The sequence below is a fragment of the Nerophis lumbriciformis genome, linkage group LG18 (assembly GCF_033978685.3).
Source record: "Nerophis lumbriciformis linkage group LG18, RoL_Nlum_v2.1, whole genome shotgun sequence".
NCBI lineage: Eukaryota > Metazoa > Chordata > Actinopteri > Syngnathiformes > Syngnathidae > Nerophis > Nerophis lumbriciformis.
Window position 1 is genome coordinate 3,855,438 of NC_084565.2, and position 16,492 is coordinate 3,871,929.

General features: G+C 40.4%; 1 protein-coding gene across 2 annotated transcripts in view; it reads left to right on the forward strand.

The window, feature by feature from the left end:
* The first annotated feature begins 306 nt into the window (after positions 1-306).
* Positions 307-16,492, forward strand: part of LOC133617512 (SERPINE1 mRNA-binding protein 1-like) — a 47,729-nt gene continuing 31,543 nt past the window's right edge. Inside the window, exon 1 of one of the 2 annotated variants that reach the window (XM_061977485.1) lies at positions 307-687. In XM_061977485.1, coding sequence (XP_061833469.1) covers positions 432-687 — 256 coding nt within the window. In that variant the 5' untranslated portion in view covers positions 307-431. The remainder of the gene's footprint in view (positions 688-16,492) is intronic. The other variant, XM_061977486.1, reaches the window with a different exon arrangement.

Consider the following 16,492-nt stretch of genomic DNA (forward strand, 5'->3'; position numbering starts at 1 on the left):
CGACTTCTAATAGGGCTTCTAAATTGCGTATTTATCAAATCTGACAGAAATAATAACCCAATGTTTTGTAAACATGTTTGCATCAATATCGTCATGAGTAGCGTGTTGGCCAGTGTGTAAAACAGTTTAGAGTCGAAAGTTGGCAAATAAAAGGTGTGACGAATTTCTTAGTGACTGCAAACAAGAGCAGTGTTTGAAATGCATGACTTTTGTTGCATTGTGGGTAATGTAGTTGTATCCGGCGTGTTTGCCATTGCTCGGGGCGTCATCCAGACTACAAACCCCATCCGCGCTGTCGGAAGATCACGGATGTGTATCGCGCCGGAAGAGAAGCAGCTCCTTTTCCCCAGCCATCTTGTGGCTTCACCGAGCGAAGAGTTCGCACCAAGCCTCATAGAATCGGAGGAACATCCTGCTGAAGGGGCGCCATCATGCCCGGACAAATGCAAGAAGGTTTCGGCATCGCCGTGGCCAACCGATACGACCAGTTATTGGACGATGAATCGGACCCGTTTGAGCTGATCAAGCAGGCCGAGAAGAAGAAGAAGGAGGCTGCCGCTGCTGGTGCCGCCAAGCCCGCAGCGCCGGCCAGCAGGCAGCCCAAAAAGGAGTCCCAGAAGGACAGGAAAACCCCGCTGGGCGACAAGAAGGAAGAGACGCAGACGCCGGCCCCGCTCAAGAAGGACGGTGAGCATATTTGTGCTTTAAAGCCTCCTTTCGGAGCAAATGTTAGCTCATAGCCTGTTAGCAAAGCGCGTCGAGCCGCGGTGACGGCATGGCTGCCTCTCCGTGGAACAATGGCCGCCCAAAACATGCTTTTATCCCCGCTAAGTGGGCTTCTCGCATCACGTTACATATTGCTTTGTGGGAGTCCTCCTGGCTGGCACGGGCCTGCCCCGGCACACTAGACTCTTCTACGGCTTGCTTCTCGTCATTAGCCGCGCTAACCAGTTAGCCAGCTCACGTTACGTGTTAATAACCTGCACGATACACGCGTGTGTCCGTGGGAGAATTAAAGTGGCCGATGTGGACGAGCACGAAGTCACTGTGGAGAGCAGCTTGTCAACAGAGGCGCGCACCTCGTGCTTCCACACGAGCATGCGGGTCTCCAAACGGTGGGGCACAACCCAAAGTGCCCCATGCTGTACCCTCAAACTACTTCACCTGTCTTATAATCTTTAACACTTTAAAAAGTAGGACATTTGTCTAGTATTTTTTTTTTTTTTAATTCATAACACGCGTGTTTAGGTCTCCAAACGGTGGGGCACAACCCAAAGTGCCCCACGTGGACTTAAACAAGTTGAAAAACGTATTCGGGCGTTACCATTTAGCGGTCGATTATACAGAATATGTTCTGAACTGTGCAATCTACTAATAAAACTTTCAATCAATCAAAAGCAGTACCCTCATGTGACCCAGACTACTCCACCTGTAGTTCAAACATCTCACCTAAAAGACTGACTTTTAATCTTTCACACTAAAAAAAGTAGGACATTTGTCAGTTTTTAGTGTTTTAAATACACAACACGAGTGTTTAGGTCTCCAAACGGTGGAGCACAACCCAAAGTGCCCCACGTGGACCCCGACTTAAACAAGTTGAAAAACGTATTCGGGCGTTACCATTTAGTGGTCAATTAAACAGAATGTGTACTGAACTGTGCAATCTACTAATAAAACTTTCAATCGATCACCTGTCTTTCAATCACTCACCTAAAAGTAGGACATGTGTTTAGTTTTTATTGTTTTAAATACACAACATGAGTGTTTAGGTCTCCAAACGGTGGGGCACAACCCAAAGTGCCCCACGTGGACCCCGACTTAAACAAGTTGAAAAACGTATTCGGGCGTTACCATGTAGCGGTCGATTAAACAGAATATGTACTGAACTGTGCAATCTACTAATAAAACTTTCAATCAATCAAAAGCAGTACCCTCATGTGACCCAGACTACTCCACCTGTAGTTCAAACATCTCACCTAAAAGACTGACTTTTAATCTTTCACACTAAAAAAGTAGGACATTTGTCAGTTTTTAGTGTTTTAAATACACAACACGAGTGTTTAGGTCTCCAAACGGTGGGGCACAACTCAAAGTGCCCCATGCAGTACCCTCAAACTACTTCACCTGTCTTTTAATCTTTCACACTTAAAAAGTAGGACATTTGTCTAGTTTGTATTGTTTTAAATACACAACACGAGTGTTTAGGTCTCCAAACGGTGGGGCACAACCCAAAGTGCCCCACGTGGACCCCGACTTAAACAAGTTGAAAAACGTATTCGGGCGTTACCATTTAGCGGTCGATTAAACAGAATATGTACTGAACTGTGCAATCTACTAATAAAACTTTCAATCAATCAAAAGCAGTACCCTCTTGTGACCCAGACTACTCCACCTGTAGTTCAAACATCTCACCTAAAAGACTGACTTTTAATCTTTCACACTAAAAAAGTAGGACATTTGTCAGTTTTTAGTGTTTTAAATACACAACACGAGTGTTTAGGTCTCCAAACGGTGGGGCACAACCCAAAGTGCCCCATGCTGTACCCTCAAACTACTTCACCTGTCTTATAATCTTTAACACTTTAAAAAGTAGGACATTTGTCTAGTATTTTTTTTTTTTTAAATTCATAACACGCGTGTTTAGGTCTCCAAACGGTGGGGCACAACCCAAAGTGCCCCACGTGGACCCCGACTTAAACAAGTTGAAAAACGTATTCGGGCGTTACCATTTAGCGGTCGATTAAACAGAATATGTACTGAACTGTGCAATCTACTAATAAAACTTTCAATCAATCAAAAGCAGTACCCTCATGTGACCCAGACTACTCCACCTGTAGTTCAAACATCTCACCTAAAAGACTGACTTTTAATCTTTCACACTAAAAAAAGTAGGACATTTGTCAGTTTTTAGTGTTTTAAATACACAACACGAGTGTTTAGGTCTCCAAACGGTGGGGCACAACTCAAAGTGCCCCATGCAGTACCCTCAAACTACTTCACCTGTCTTTTAATCTTTCACACTTAAAAAGTAGGACATTTGTCTAGTTTGTATTGTTTTAAATACACAACACTATGTTTAGGTCCCCAAACGGTGGAGCACAACCCAAAGTGCCCCACGTGGACCCCGACTTAAACAAGTTGAAAAACGTATTCGGGCGTTACCATTTAGCGGTCGATTAAACAGAATATGTACTGAACTGTGCAATCTACTAATAAAACTTTCAATCAATCACCTGTCTTTCAATCACTCACCTAAAAGTAGGACATGTGTTTAGTTTTTATTGTTTTAAATACACAACATGAGTGTTTAGGTCTCCAAATGGTGGGGCACAACCCAAAGTGCCCCATGCTGTACCCTCAAACTACTTCACCTGTCTTATAATCTTTAACACTTTAAAAAGTAGGACATTTGTCTAGTATTTTTTTTTTTTTAATTCATAAGACGCGTGTTTAGGTCTCCAAACGGTGGGGCACAACCCAAAGTGCCCCACGTGGACCCCGACTTAAACAAGTTGAAAAACGTATTCGGGCGTTACCATTTAGCGGTCGATTAAACAGAATATGTACTGAACTGTGCAATCTACTAATAAAACTTTCAATCAATCAAAAGCAGTACCCTCATGTGACCCAGACTACTCCACCTGTAGTTCAAACATCTCACCTAAAAGACTGACTTTTAATCTTTCACACTAAAAAAGTAGGACATTTGTCAGTTTTTAGTGTTTTAAATACACAACACGAGTGTTTAGGTCTCCAAACGGTGGGGCACAACCCAAAGTGCCCCATGCTGTACCCTCAAACTACTTCACCTGTCTTTTAATCTTTCACACTTAAAAAGTAGGACATTTGTCTAGTTTGTATTGTTTTAAATACACAACACTATGTTTAGGTCCCCAAACGGTGGAGCACAACCCAAAGTGCCCCACGTGGACCCCGACTTAAACAAGTTGAAAAACGTATTCGGGCGTTACCATTTAGCGGTCGATTAAACAGAATATGTACTGAACTGTGCAATCTACTAATAAAACTTTCAATCAATCAAAAGCAGTACCCTCTTGTGACCCAGACTACTCCACCTGTAGTTCAAACATCTCACCTAAAAGACTGACTTTTAATCTTTCACACTAAAAAAGTAGGACATTTGTCAGTTTTTAGTGTTTTAAATACACAACACGAGTGTTTAGGTCTCCAAACGGTGGGGCACAACTCAAAGTGCCCCATGCAGTACCCTCAAACTACTTCACCTGTCTTTTAATCTTTCACACTTAAAAAGTAGGACATTTGTCTAGTTTGTATTGTTTTAAATACACAACACTATGTTTAGGTCCCCAAACGGTGGAGCACAACCCAAAGTGCCCCACGTGGACCCCGACTTAAACAAGTTGAAAAACGTATTCGGGCGTTACCATTTAGCAGTCGATTAAACAGAATATGTACTGAACTGTGCAATCTACTAATAAAACTTTCAATCAATCAAAAGCAGTACCCTCATGTGACCCAGACTACTCCACCTGTAGTTCAAACATCTCACCTAAAAGACTGACTTTTAATCTTTCACACTAAAAAAGTAGGACATTTGTCAGTTTTTAGTGTTTTAAATACACAACACGAGTGTTTAGGTCTCCAAACGGTGGGGCACAACTCAAAGTGCCCCATGCAGTACCCTCAAACTACTTCACCTGTCTTTTAATCTTTCACACTTAAAAAGTAGGATATTTGTCTAGTTTGTTTTGTTTTAAATACACAACACTATGTTTAGGTCCCCAAACGGTGGAGCACAACCCAAAGTGCCCCACGTGGACCCCGACTTAAACAAGTTGAAAAACGTATTCGGGCGTTACCATTTAGTGGTCAATTAAACAGAATGTGTACTGAACTGTGCAATCTACTAATAAAACTTTCAATCGATCACCTGTCTTTCAATCACTCACCTAAAAGTAGGACATGTGTTTAGTTTTTATTGTTTTAAATACACAACATGAGTGTTTAGGTCTCCAAACGGTGGGGCACAACCCAAAGTGCCCCACGTGGACCCCGACTTAAACAAGTTGAAAAACGTATTCGGGCGTTACCATGTAGCGGTCGATTAAACAGAATATGTACTGAACTGTGCAATCTACTAATAAAACTTTCAATCAATCAAAAGCAGTACCCTCATGTGACCCAGACTACTCCACCTGTAGTTCAAACATCTCACCTAAAAGACTGACTTTTAATCTTTCACACTAAAAAAGTAGGACATTTGTCAGTTTTTAGTGTTTTAAATACACAACACGAGTGTTTAGGTCTCCAAACGGTGGGGCACAACCCAAAGTGCCCCATGCTGTACCCTCAAACTACTTCACCTGTCTTATAATCTTTAACACTTTAAAAAGTAGGACATTTGTCTAGTATTTTTATTTTTTTTAATTCATAACACGCGTGTTTAGGTCTCCAAACGGTGGGGCACAACCCAAAGTGCCCCACGTGGACCCCGACTTAAACAAGTTGAAAAACGTATTCGGGGCGTTACCATTTAGCGGTCGATTAAACAGAATATGTACTGAACTGTGCAATCTACTAATAAAACTTTCAATCAATCAAAAGCAGTACCCTCATGTGACCCAGACTACTCCACCTGTAGTTCAAACATCTCACCTAAAAGACTGACTTTTAATCTTTCACACTAAAAAAGTAGGACATTTGTCAGTTTTTAGTGTTTTAAATACACAACACGAGTGTTTAGGTCTCCAAACGGTGGGGCACAACTCAAAGTGCCCCATGCAGTACCCTCAAACTACTTCACCTGTCTTTTAATCTTTCACACTTAAAAAGTAGGACATTTGTCTAGTTTGTATTGTTTTAAATACACAACACTATGTTTAGGTCCCCAAACGGTGGAGCACAACCCAAAGTGCCCCACGTGGACCCCGACTTAAACAAGTTGAAAAACGTATTCGGGCGTTACCATTTAGCGGTCGATTAAACAGAATGTGTACTGAACTGTGCAATCTACTAATAAAACTTTCAATCAATCACCTGTCTTTCAATCACTCACCTAAAAGTAGGACATGTGTTTAGTTTTTATTGTTTTAAATACACAACATGAGTGTTTAGGTCTCCAAACGGTGGGGCACAACCCAAAGTGCCCCATGCTGTACCCTCAAACTACTTCACCTGTCTTATAATCTTTAACACTTTAAAAAGTAGGACATTTGTCTAGTATTTTTTTTTTTTTTAATTCATAACACGCGTGTTTAGGTCTCCAAACGGTGGGGCACAACCCAAAGTGCCCCACGTGGACCCCGACTTAAACAAGTTGAAAAACGTACTCGGGCGTTACCATTTAGCGGTCGATTAAACAGAATATGTACTGAACTGTGCAATCTACTAATAAAACTTTCAATCAATCAAAAGCAGTACCCTCATGTGACCCAGACTACTCCACCTGTAGTTCAAACATCTCACCTAAAAGACTGACTTTTAATCTTTCACACTAAAAAAGTAGGACATTTGTCAGTTTTTAGTGTTTTAAATACACAACACGAGTGTTTAGGTCTCCAAACGGTGGGGCACAACTCAAAGTGCCCCATGCAGTACCCTCAAACTACCGGTACTTCACCTGTCTTTTAATCTTTCACACTTAAAAAGTAGGACATTTGTCTAGTTTGTATTGTTTTAAATACACAACACTATGTTTAGGTCCCCAAACGGTGGAGCACAACCCAAAGTGCCCCACGTGGACCCTGACTTAAACAAGTTGAAAAACGTATTCGGGCGTTACCATTTAGCGGTCGATTAAACAGAATATGTACTGAACTGTGCAATCTACTAATAAAACTTTCAATCAATCACCTGTCTTTCAATCACTCACCTAAAAGTAGGACATGTGTTTAGTTTTTATTGTTTTAAATACACAACATGAGTGTTTAGGTCTCCAAACGGTGGGGCACAACCCAAAGTGCCCCATGCTGTACCCTCAAACTACTTCACCTGTCTTATAATCTTTAACACTTTAAAAAGTAGGACATTTGTCTAGTATTTTTTTTTTTTTTAATTCATAACACGCGTGTTTAGGTCTCCAAACGGTGGGGCACAACCCAAAGTGCCCCACGTGGACCCCGACTTAAACAAGTTGAAAAAACGTACTCGGGCGTTACCATTTAGCGGTCGATTAAACAGAATATGTACTGAACTGTGCAATCTACTAATAAAACTTTCAATCAATCAAAAGCAGTACCCTCATGTGACCCAGACTACTCCACCTGTAGTTCAAACATCTCACCTAAAAGACTGACTTTTAATCTTTCACACTAAAAAAGTAGGACATTTGTCAGTTTTTAGTGTTTTAAATACACAACACGAGTGTTTAGGTCTCCAAACGGTGGGGCACAACTCAAAGTGCCCCATGCAGTACCCTCAAACTACTTCACCTGTCTTTTAATCTTTCACACTTAAAAAGTAGGACATTTGTCTAGTTTGTATTGTTTTAAATACACAACACTATGTTTAGGTCCCCAAACGGTGGGGCACAACCCAAAGTGCCCCACGTGGACCCCGACTTAAACAAGTTGAAAAACGTATTCGGGCGTTACCATTTAGCGGTCGATTAAACAGAATATGTACTGAACTGTGCAATCTACTAATAAAACTTTCAATCAATCAAAAGCAGTACCCTCATGTGACCCAGACTACTCCACCTGTAGTTCAAACATCTCACCTAAAAGACTGACTTTTAATCTTTCACACTAAAAAAGTAGGACATTTGTCAGTTTTTAGTGTTTTAAATACACAACACGAGTGTTTAGGTCTCCAAACGGTGGGGCACAACCCAAAGTGCCCCATGCTGTACCCTCAAACTACTTCACCTGTCTTATAATCTTTAACACTTTAAAAAGTAGGACATTTGTCTAGTATTTTTTTTTTTTTTAATTCATAACACGCGTGTTTAGGTCTCCAAACGGTGGGGCACAACCCAAAGTGCCCCACGTGGACCCCGACTTAAACAAGTTGAAAAACGTATTCGGGCGTTACCATTTAGCGGTCGATTAAACAGAATATGTACTGAACTGTGCAATCTACTAATAAAACTTTCAATCAATCAAAAGCAGTACCCTCATGTGACCCAGACTACTCCACCTGTAGTTCAAACATCTCACCTAAAAGACTGACTTTTAATCTTTCACACTAAAAAAGTAGGACATTTGTCAGTTTTTAGTGTTTTAAATACACAACACGAGTGTTTAGGTCTCCAAACGGTGGGGCACAACTCAAAGTGCCCCATGCAGTACCCTCAAACTACTTCACCTGTCTTTTAATCTTTCACACTTAAAAAGTAGGACATTTGTCTAGTTTGTATTGTTTTAAATACACAACACTATGTTTAGGTCCCCAAACGGTGGAGCACAACCCAAAGTGCCCCACGTGGACCCCGACTTAAACAAGTTGAAAAACGTATTCGGGCGTTACCATTTAGTGGTCAATTAAACAGAATGTGTACTGAACTGTGCAATCTACTAATAAAACTTTCAATCAATCACCTGTCTTTCAATCACTCACCTAAAAGTAGGACATGTGTTTAGTTTTTATTGTTTTAAATACACAACATGAGTGTTTAGGTCTCCAAACGGTGGGGCACAACCCAAAGTGCCCCATGCAGTACCCTCAAACTACCGTATTTTCCGCACTATTAGCCGCACCTAAAAACCACAAATTTTCTCAAAAGCTGACAGTGCGGCTTATAACCCGGTGCGCTTTATATATGGATTAATATTAAGATTCATTTTCATAAAGTTTAGGTCTCGCAACTACGGTAAACAGCCGCCATCTTTTTTCCCCGTAGAAGAGGAAGCGCTTCTTCTTCTACGGTAAGCAACCGCCAAGGTAAGCACCCGCCCCCATAGAAGAGGAAGCGCTTCTTCTTCTACTGTAAGCAACCACCCGCCCCCATAGAAGAAGAAGGGCGGGGATATTACGTTTCATTTCATTTGTGTGTTTACATCTGTAAAGACCACAAAATGGCTCCTATTAAGAGACACGCGTACAACGCAGAATTCAAACTCAAGGCAATAAGTCACGCAGTAGAACACGGAAATAGAGCAGCAACGAGAGAAGTGAACATAAATGGTGCGTAGGTAGAGGAAGCAACAAGATGACCTGCGCCACTAAGACAGGGAGACAGCGCCGGACGACATACGCCAACATCTTCCAGTGGATTGTAAATGCCTGGGCGAATATATCGGTCTCAACTGTGGTCCGAGCTTTCCAGAAGGCAGGATTCACGGAACTGCTGGACAACAACAGCAACATTGACTCTAATGACTTCGACGAGACGGAGCCGGCCATTTTGGATGCCGTATTCGCCCAACTTTTTAATTCAGACACTGAAGAAGAATTCGAGGGATTTATGGATGAGGAATAATTTCAGAAAGTGAGCTTTAAATGTTTATTTTGTGTGTTGTGTGACATTAACGTTCGAGCAACGTTGAGTTATTGATGTTGCTATTGCTCTGCAGTAATTTGAGTGTTACTATTTTTGTGATTGCACATTTGCACATTACATTTTGGGGGTGAACAGAGTTGTTAGAACGCTGGTTTGTAATATATTATTAAAGTTTGACTGACCTATCTGACTGTTTTTTTGACATTCCCTTTAGCGCAGCGTAGGCGCGGCTTACAACCCGGGGCGGCTTATAGTGCGGAAAATACGGTACTTCACCTGTCTTTTAATCTTTCACATTTAAAAAGTAGGACATGTGTTTAGTTTTTATTGTTTTAAATACACAACATGAGTGTTTAGGTCTCCAAATAGTGGGGCACAACCCAACGTGCCCCATGCAGTACCCTCAAACTACTTCACCTGTCTTTTAATCTTTCACATTTAAAAAGTAGGACATGTGTCTAGTTTTTATTGATTTAAATACAGAACACGCGTGTGCCCCATGCAGTACATTCAAACTACTTCACCTGACTTTAGTCTTTCACACTTAAAAAGTAGGACATTTGTCCAGTTTTTATTTTTTTTAATACACAACACGCGTGTTTGGGTCCCCAAACGGTGGGGCACAACCCAAAGTGCCCCACGTGGACCCCGACTTAAACACGTTGAAAAACTTATTCGGGTGTTACCATTTACTGGTCAATTGTACGTAATATGTACTGAACTGTGCAATCTACTAATAAAAGTGTCAATCAATCAATCAAAAGCAGTACCCTCATGTGACCCAGACTACTCCACCTGTCTTTTAATCCCTCGCCTAAAAGTAGGACATTTGTCTAGTTTTAATTGTTATAAACGCACAACACGTGTGTTTAGGTCTCCAAATAGTGGGGCACAACCCAAAGTGCCCCATGCTGTACCCTCAAACTACTTCACCTGACTTTTAATCTTTCACACTTAAAAAGTAGGACATTTGTCAGTTTTTAGTGTTTTAAATACACAACACGAGTGTTTAGGTCTCCAAACGGTGGGGCACAACCCAAAGTGCCCCATGCAGTACCCTCATGTGATCCAGACTACTCCACCTGCCTTTTAATCTCTCGCTCTTAAAAAGTAGGACATTTGTCTAGTTTGTATTGTTTTAAACGCACAACCCAAAGTGCCCTATGCTGTACCCTCATGTGACCCAAACTACTTCACCTTAATAAACTAAACTAAACCTGTCTTTTAATTAAGGCTGAAACGACGCGTCGACTTAGTCGACATCATAGATTACGTAAATACGAAAACGGCATCGACGCGTCGCATACCGTATTTCCTTGAATAGCCGCCGGGGCGCTAATTAATTTAAAACCTCTTCTCACTCCTGCGCTTACCAAAAGGCGTGGGGTAAATTTAGGCCTGCGCTTATAAATTTGAGTGATGTAAGGATACCATCATGAAAAGCACATTTAATAAAAAAAACGTTATTATGGTCTTACATTTACTTATAAATGAAGTCCATGCGCAGCTGCTTCTGATCAAAAGCATTGATAACTGGTTTATAGAAGTCTTCCTTATCTTTCTTCAGTTTTAAAAATCTCTGTCTCGATGGAGATCTTCCTTTAAGTATTACCTCCTGCTTCCATTGAAAGTCCAGTTGTTTTATTTTAGATATGTAATCCTCCATTTTAAAAGTGCAAGCAAACGATCGCTGCTCACTCTTGTGGCTTGTTGTCTTCTTCTGCAGCACCGGTCTTCTGCAGTACCGGTAGTCGCAAGAAGGATCACTAGCGCCCTCTACCACCAGGAGGCGGGAGTCATTTAATGACTCATATTTGACACACGCAGCTACGGTATATTAATAAAACATAGCTGCTTACTGTTCTTTTTAGCATATTCAATAGCTTGGACCTTAAATCCTACTGAATAGCTCTTAATCTTCTTCCCTTTATGCGATTTCAAATGATTGAAATCAGCCTCCTCCATTTTGAAAATGATGACAGGTGAAGTGTCACTCATGACACAACGAGTTTGACCCGGCGGAAGTTCTAGACATATGCTAATTATTTTGCGAAACGAGTTTGACCCGGCGAAAATTCCAGACATACGCTAATAAAATTAATATTTTGCGAAACGAGTTTGATCCAGCGTTAATCCTGAGCCGGCGGTAAGGCCAAGCATGCGCTAATTATTTTGCGAAACGAGTTTGACACGGCAGTAATTGGAGGCATGCGAATACTATACACCCAGCGCCATTTCAAGGAAATACGCACTTTTTTGTATTGGATGTTTATCTTTATTTTTGCACATTTTAAAGCAAAATAAGCAATACTTTTACTTTTGAAATGCTTATACTATTGCAGAATATTAAGATTTGCACTGTATGTTTATTTTATATATGCACATTAAAAAGCAAATAAGATACTTTTAATTTTGTTAAATGTTAAAAGTTTTAAATGTTTACATTGTTACAGAATATTTTGTCATGTTGTTGTCAATGTTTACTGAGTGGCCATACTTTTTTTTTTTTGTAAATAAAAGCCATGCCTTTTGAAAAAACTGGCCTACATTTATTTTTTCATCTTCATTTTAAATAAAAAAATAATCGGTAAAAGGAAAAATAATCTATAGATTAATCGAAAAAAAAATATCTATAGATTAACCGATTAATCGAAAAAAATAATCTATAGATTAATCGATAGAAAAATAATCGTTAGCTGCAGGTTTACTTTTAATCTTTCACACTTAAAAAGTAGGACGTATGTCAGTTTTAATTGTTTTAAATACACAACACGAGTGTTTAGGTCTCCAAATGGTGGGGCACAACCCAAAGTGCCCCATGCTGTACCCTCAAACTACTACACTTGTCCTTTAATCTTTCACACTTAAAAAGTAGGACATATGTCAGTTTTTATTGTTTTAAATACACAACACGAGTGTTTAGGTCTCCAAATGGTGGGGCACAACCCAAAGAGCCCCATGCAGCACACTCATGTGACCCAAACTACTCCACCTGTCTTTTAATCTCTCGCTCTTAAAAAGTAGGACATTTGTCTAGTTTGTATTGTTTTAAACGCACAACACAAGTGTACAGGTCTCCAGTCAGTGGGGCACAACCCAAAGTGCCCCTCATGTGACCCAAACTACTTCACCTTAATAAACTAAACTAAACCTGTCTTTTAATCTTTCACACTTAAAAAGTAGGACATTTGTCTAGTTTTAATTGTTATAAACGCACAACACGCGTGTTTAGGTCTCCAAATAGTGGGGCACAACCCAAAGTGCCCCATCCAGTACCCTCATACTATGCTTTATTTCACTTTTATTAAAGGGATTGTTGGGACCTAAACATGTATAACAGTAAGAATAAACCCACTTGTTCAAATAAAAGCATCAATATCAATGTATTCAATTGTTTTTTTAGATATATTTAGCTCACATGTTCCATATTTTACCAACATTTTAACTTTCGATGTGCACATTCTGCTTATTTTCTTTGATTGTCAGTATTTTCTAAAATATTATATATTATAATAAGTAAACAACAAATCATATTCAACTTTACGAGGATTTGTTTTGTGTTTGATCACAAGTTAAGTGTAGTTTTTGGATGTTTTTATTGGGGAAGTCTGTAATTCTTGTGACACAGATAATTCATTAAAAGATAACGTGAAGAGGGGGCGGCATAGCTCGGTTGGTAGAGTAGCCATGCCAGCAACTTGAGGGTTCCAGGTTCGATTCCCGCTTTCGCCATCCTAGTCACTGCCGTTGTGTCCTTGGGCAAGACACTTTACCCGCCTGCTCCCAGTGCCACCCACACTGGTTTAAATGTAACTTAAATATTGGGTTTCACTATGTAAAGCACTTTGAGTCACCAGAGAAAAGCGCTATATAAATATAATTCACTTCACTTGATGTAAAATTAAAAACAACTATTTAGAAAGCCCACAAACGTGTTTATTGTTGTAGTCAGAAATGTAGTTTTAGTTGATGTGTAGCTTTGGGTAAGTCACCCAAAGACGACTGGGCTCTTGTTCCAATTGTGTACGAGTACTGTGTTGGTCCTGATTAGCACGTGTAAAAGGTGTGCTTTAATAAAGATGTGTATGAGTACTGTGTTGGTCCTGATTGGCACGTATAAAAGGTGTGCTTTAATATGGCAGTGCATGAGTACTGTGTTGGTCCTGATTAGCACATGTAAAATGTGTAATTTAGTGCATGAAAAACTATTGGTACTGATTGGCACCTATGAAAAGTGTGCTTTAATAACGCAGTGTATGAGTACTGTGTTGGTCCTGATTAGCACGTGTAAAAGGTGTGCTTGAATAAAGTTGTGTATGAGTACTGTGTTGGTCCTGATTAGCACATGTAAAAGGTGTGCTTTAATAAAGTCGTGTATGAGAACTGTTTTGGTCCTGATTAGCACATGTAAAATGTGTGCTTTAGTGCATGAATAACTGTTGGTCCTGATTAGCGCGTATAAAAGGTGTGCTTTAGGGCATGAATAACTGTTGGTCCTGATTGGCACCTATAAAAAGTGTGCTTTAATATGGCAGTGCATGAGTACTGTGTCGGTCCTGATTAGCACGTGTAATAAAAGGTGTGCTTTAATAAAGTCGTGTATGAGAACTGTTTTGGTCCTGATTAGCACATGTAAAATGTGTGCTTTAGTGCATGAATAACTGTTGGTCTTGATTAGCGCGTATAAAAGGTGTGCTTTAGGGCATGAATAACTGTTGGTCCTGATTGGCACCTATAAAAAGTGTGCTTTAATATGGCAGTGCATGAGTACTGTGTTGGTCCTGATTAGCACGTGTAAAATGTGTGCTTTCGTGCATGAATAACTGTTGGTTCTAATTAGCACGTATAAAAGGTGTGCTTCAGTGCATGAATAACTGTTGGTTCTGATTAGCACGTGTAAAAGACGTGCTTTGGCACATAAAACTGTTGGTCCTGGTTGGCATGTATACAAGGTGTGCTTTAGAACGCAGTGCATAAGCACTGTGTTGGTTATAATAAGCACGTGTAAAAGGTGTGCTTCAGCGCATAAATAACTATTGGTCCTGATTAGGGATGTCCCGATCCAGGTTTTTGCACTTCCGATCCGATACCGATATTGTTTTTGCACTTCCGATCCGATACCGATACTGGCCTATCCGAGCATGTATTGAAGTTTAAAGTTATTTAGCCTACTTAGTTGTCAGAATCATGTTGAAAAGGGTTTTAGTACTCTTGATAACAACTAGCCAGCTGAATTAGGGGAGTTTGAATAATACACAATGGTTGGTAACAAGAAACTGACCTGTTTATTCAAGGACAAACACAAAATAGACAAAATTATACATGACAAACAGAAATGGCATTATTGAAACTAGGGCTGGGCGATATGGCCTTTTTTTAATATTGCGATATTTTAAGGCCATGTCACGATATACAATATATATATATATATATATATATGTGGATATGTTTAGTCCATGTCACGATACACCATATACAGTCAAGAAAATAAGTATTTGAACACCCTGCTATTTTGCAAGTTCTCCCACTTAGAAATCATGGAGGGGTCTGAAATGTTCATGGTAGGTGCATGTCCACTGTATGAGAGATAACCTCTCAATCTATGATTTTTTTAACAATTTATTTGTGTGATACAGGTGAAAATAAGTATTTGAACACCAACATTAATATTTGGTAGAGTAGCCTTTGTTTGCAATTACAGAGTTCAAACGTTTCCTGTAGTTCTTCACCAGGTTTGCACAGACTGCAGGAGGGATTTTGGCCCACTCCTCCACACAGATCTTCTCTAGATCAGTCAGGTTTCTGGGCTGTCGCTGAGTAACACAGACTTTCAGCTCCCTCCAAAGATTTTCAATTGGATTTAGGTCTGGAGACTGGCTAGGCCACTCCAGAACCTTGATATGGTTCTTACAAAGCCACTTCTTGGTTTTCCTGGCTGTGTGCTTTGGGTCATTGTCATGTTGGAAGATCCAGCCATGACTCATCTTCAATGATCTGACTGAGGGAAGGAGGTTTTTGGCCAAAATCTCACAATACATGGCTGCAGTCATCCTCTCCTTAATACAGTACAGTCGTCCTGTCCCATGAGCAGAAAATCACCCCCATAGCATGTCACTACCACCCCCATGCTTCACAGTAGGGATGGTGTTCTTGGGATGGTACGCATCATTCTTCTTCCTCCAAACACACACAGTGGAATTATGACCAAAAAGGTCAATTTTGGTCTCATCTGTCCACAAAACTTTCTCCCATGACTCCTCTGGATCATCCAAATGGTCATTGGCAAACTTAAGACGGGCCTTAACATGTGCTGGTTTAAGCAGGGGAACCTTCCGTGCCATGCATGATTTCAAAGCATGACGTCTTAGTGTATTACCAACAGTGACCATGGAAACAGTGGTCCCAGCTCTTTTCAGGTCATTGACCAAGTCCTGTCGTGTAGTCTTGGGCTGATTCCTCACCTTTATTAGCATCATTGAGACCCCAATAGGTGATATCTTGCATGGGGCTCCACTCCGATTGAGATCGACAGTCTTGTTTAGCTTCTTCCATTTTCTAATGATTGCTCCAACAGTGGACCTTTTTTCACCAAGCTGCTTGGCAATTTCTCCGTAGCCCTTTCCATCCTTGTGGAGTTGTACAATTTTGTCTCTGGTGTCTTTGGACAGCTCTTTGCTCTTAGCCATGCTGAATGTTTGGGTCTTACTGATTGTATGGGGTGGACAGGTGTATTTATGCAGCTAACGACCTCACACAGGTGCATCTGTTTCAGGATAATACAGTGGAGTGGAGGAGGACTTTTAAAGGCGGACTAACAGGTCTTTGAGGGTCAGAATTCTAGCTGATAGACAGGTGTTCAAATACTTATTTTCAGCTGTATCACATGAATAAATTGTTAAAAAATCATAGATTGTGATTTCTGGATTTTTCTTTTTAGGTTATCTCTCATACAGTGGACATGCACCTACCGTGAAAATTTCAGACCCCTCCATGATTTCTAAGTGGGATAATTTGCAAAATAGCAGGGTGTTCAAATACTTATTTTCTTGACTGTATATGTGGATATGTTTA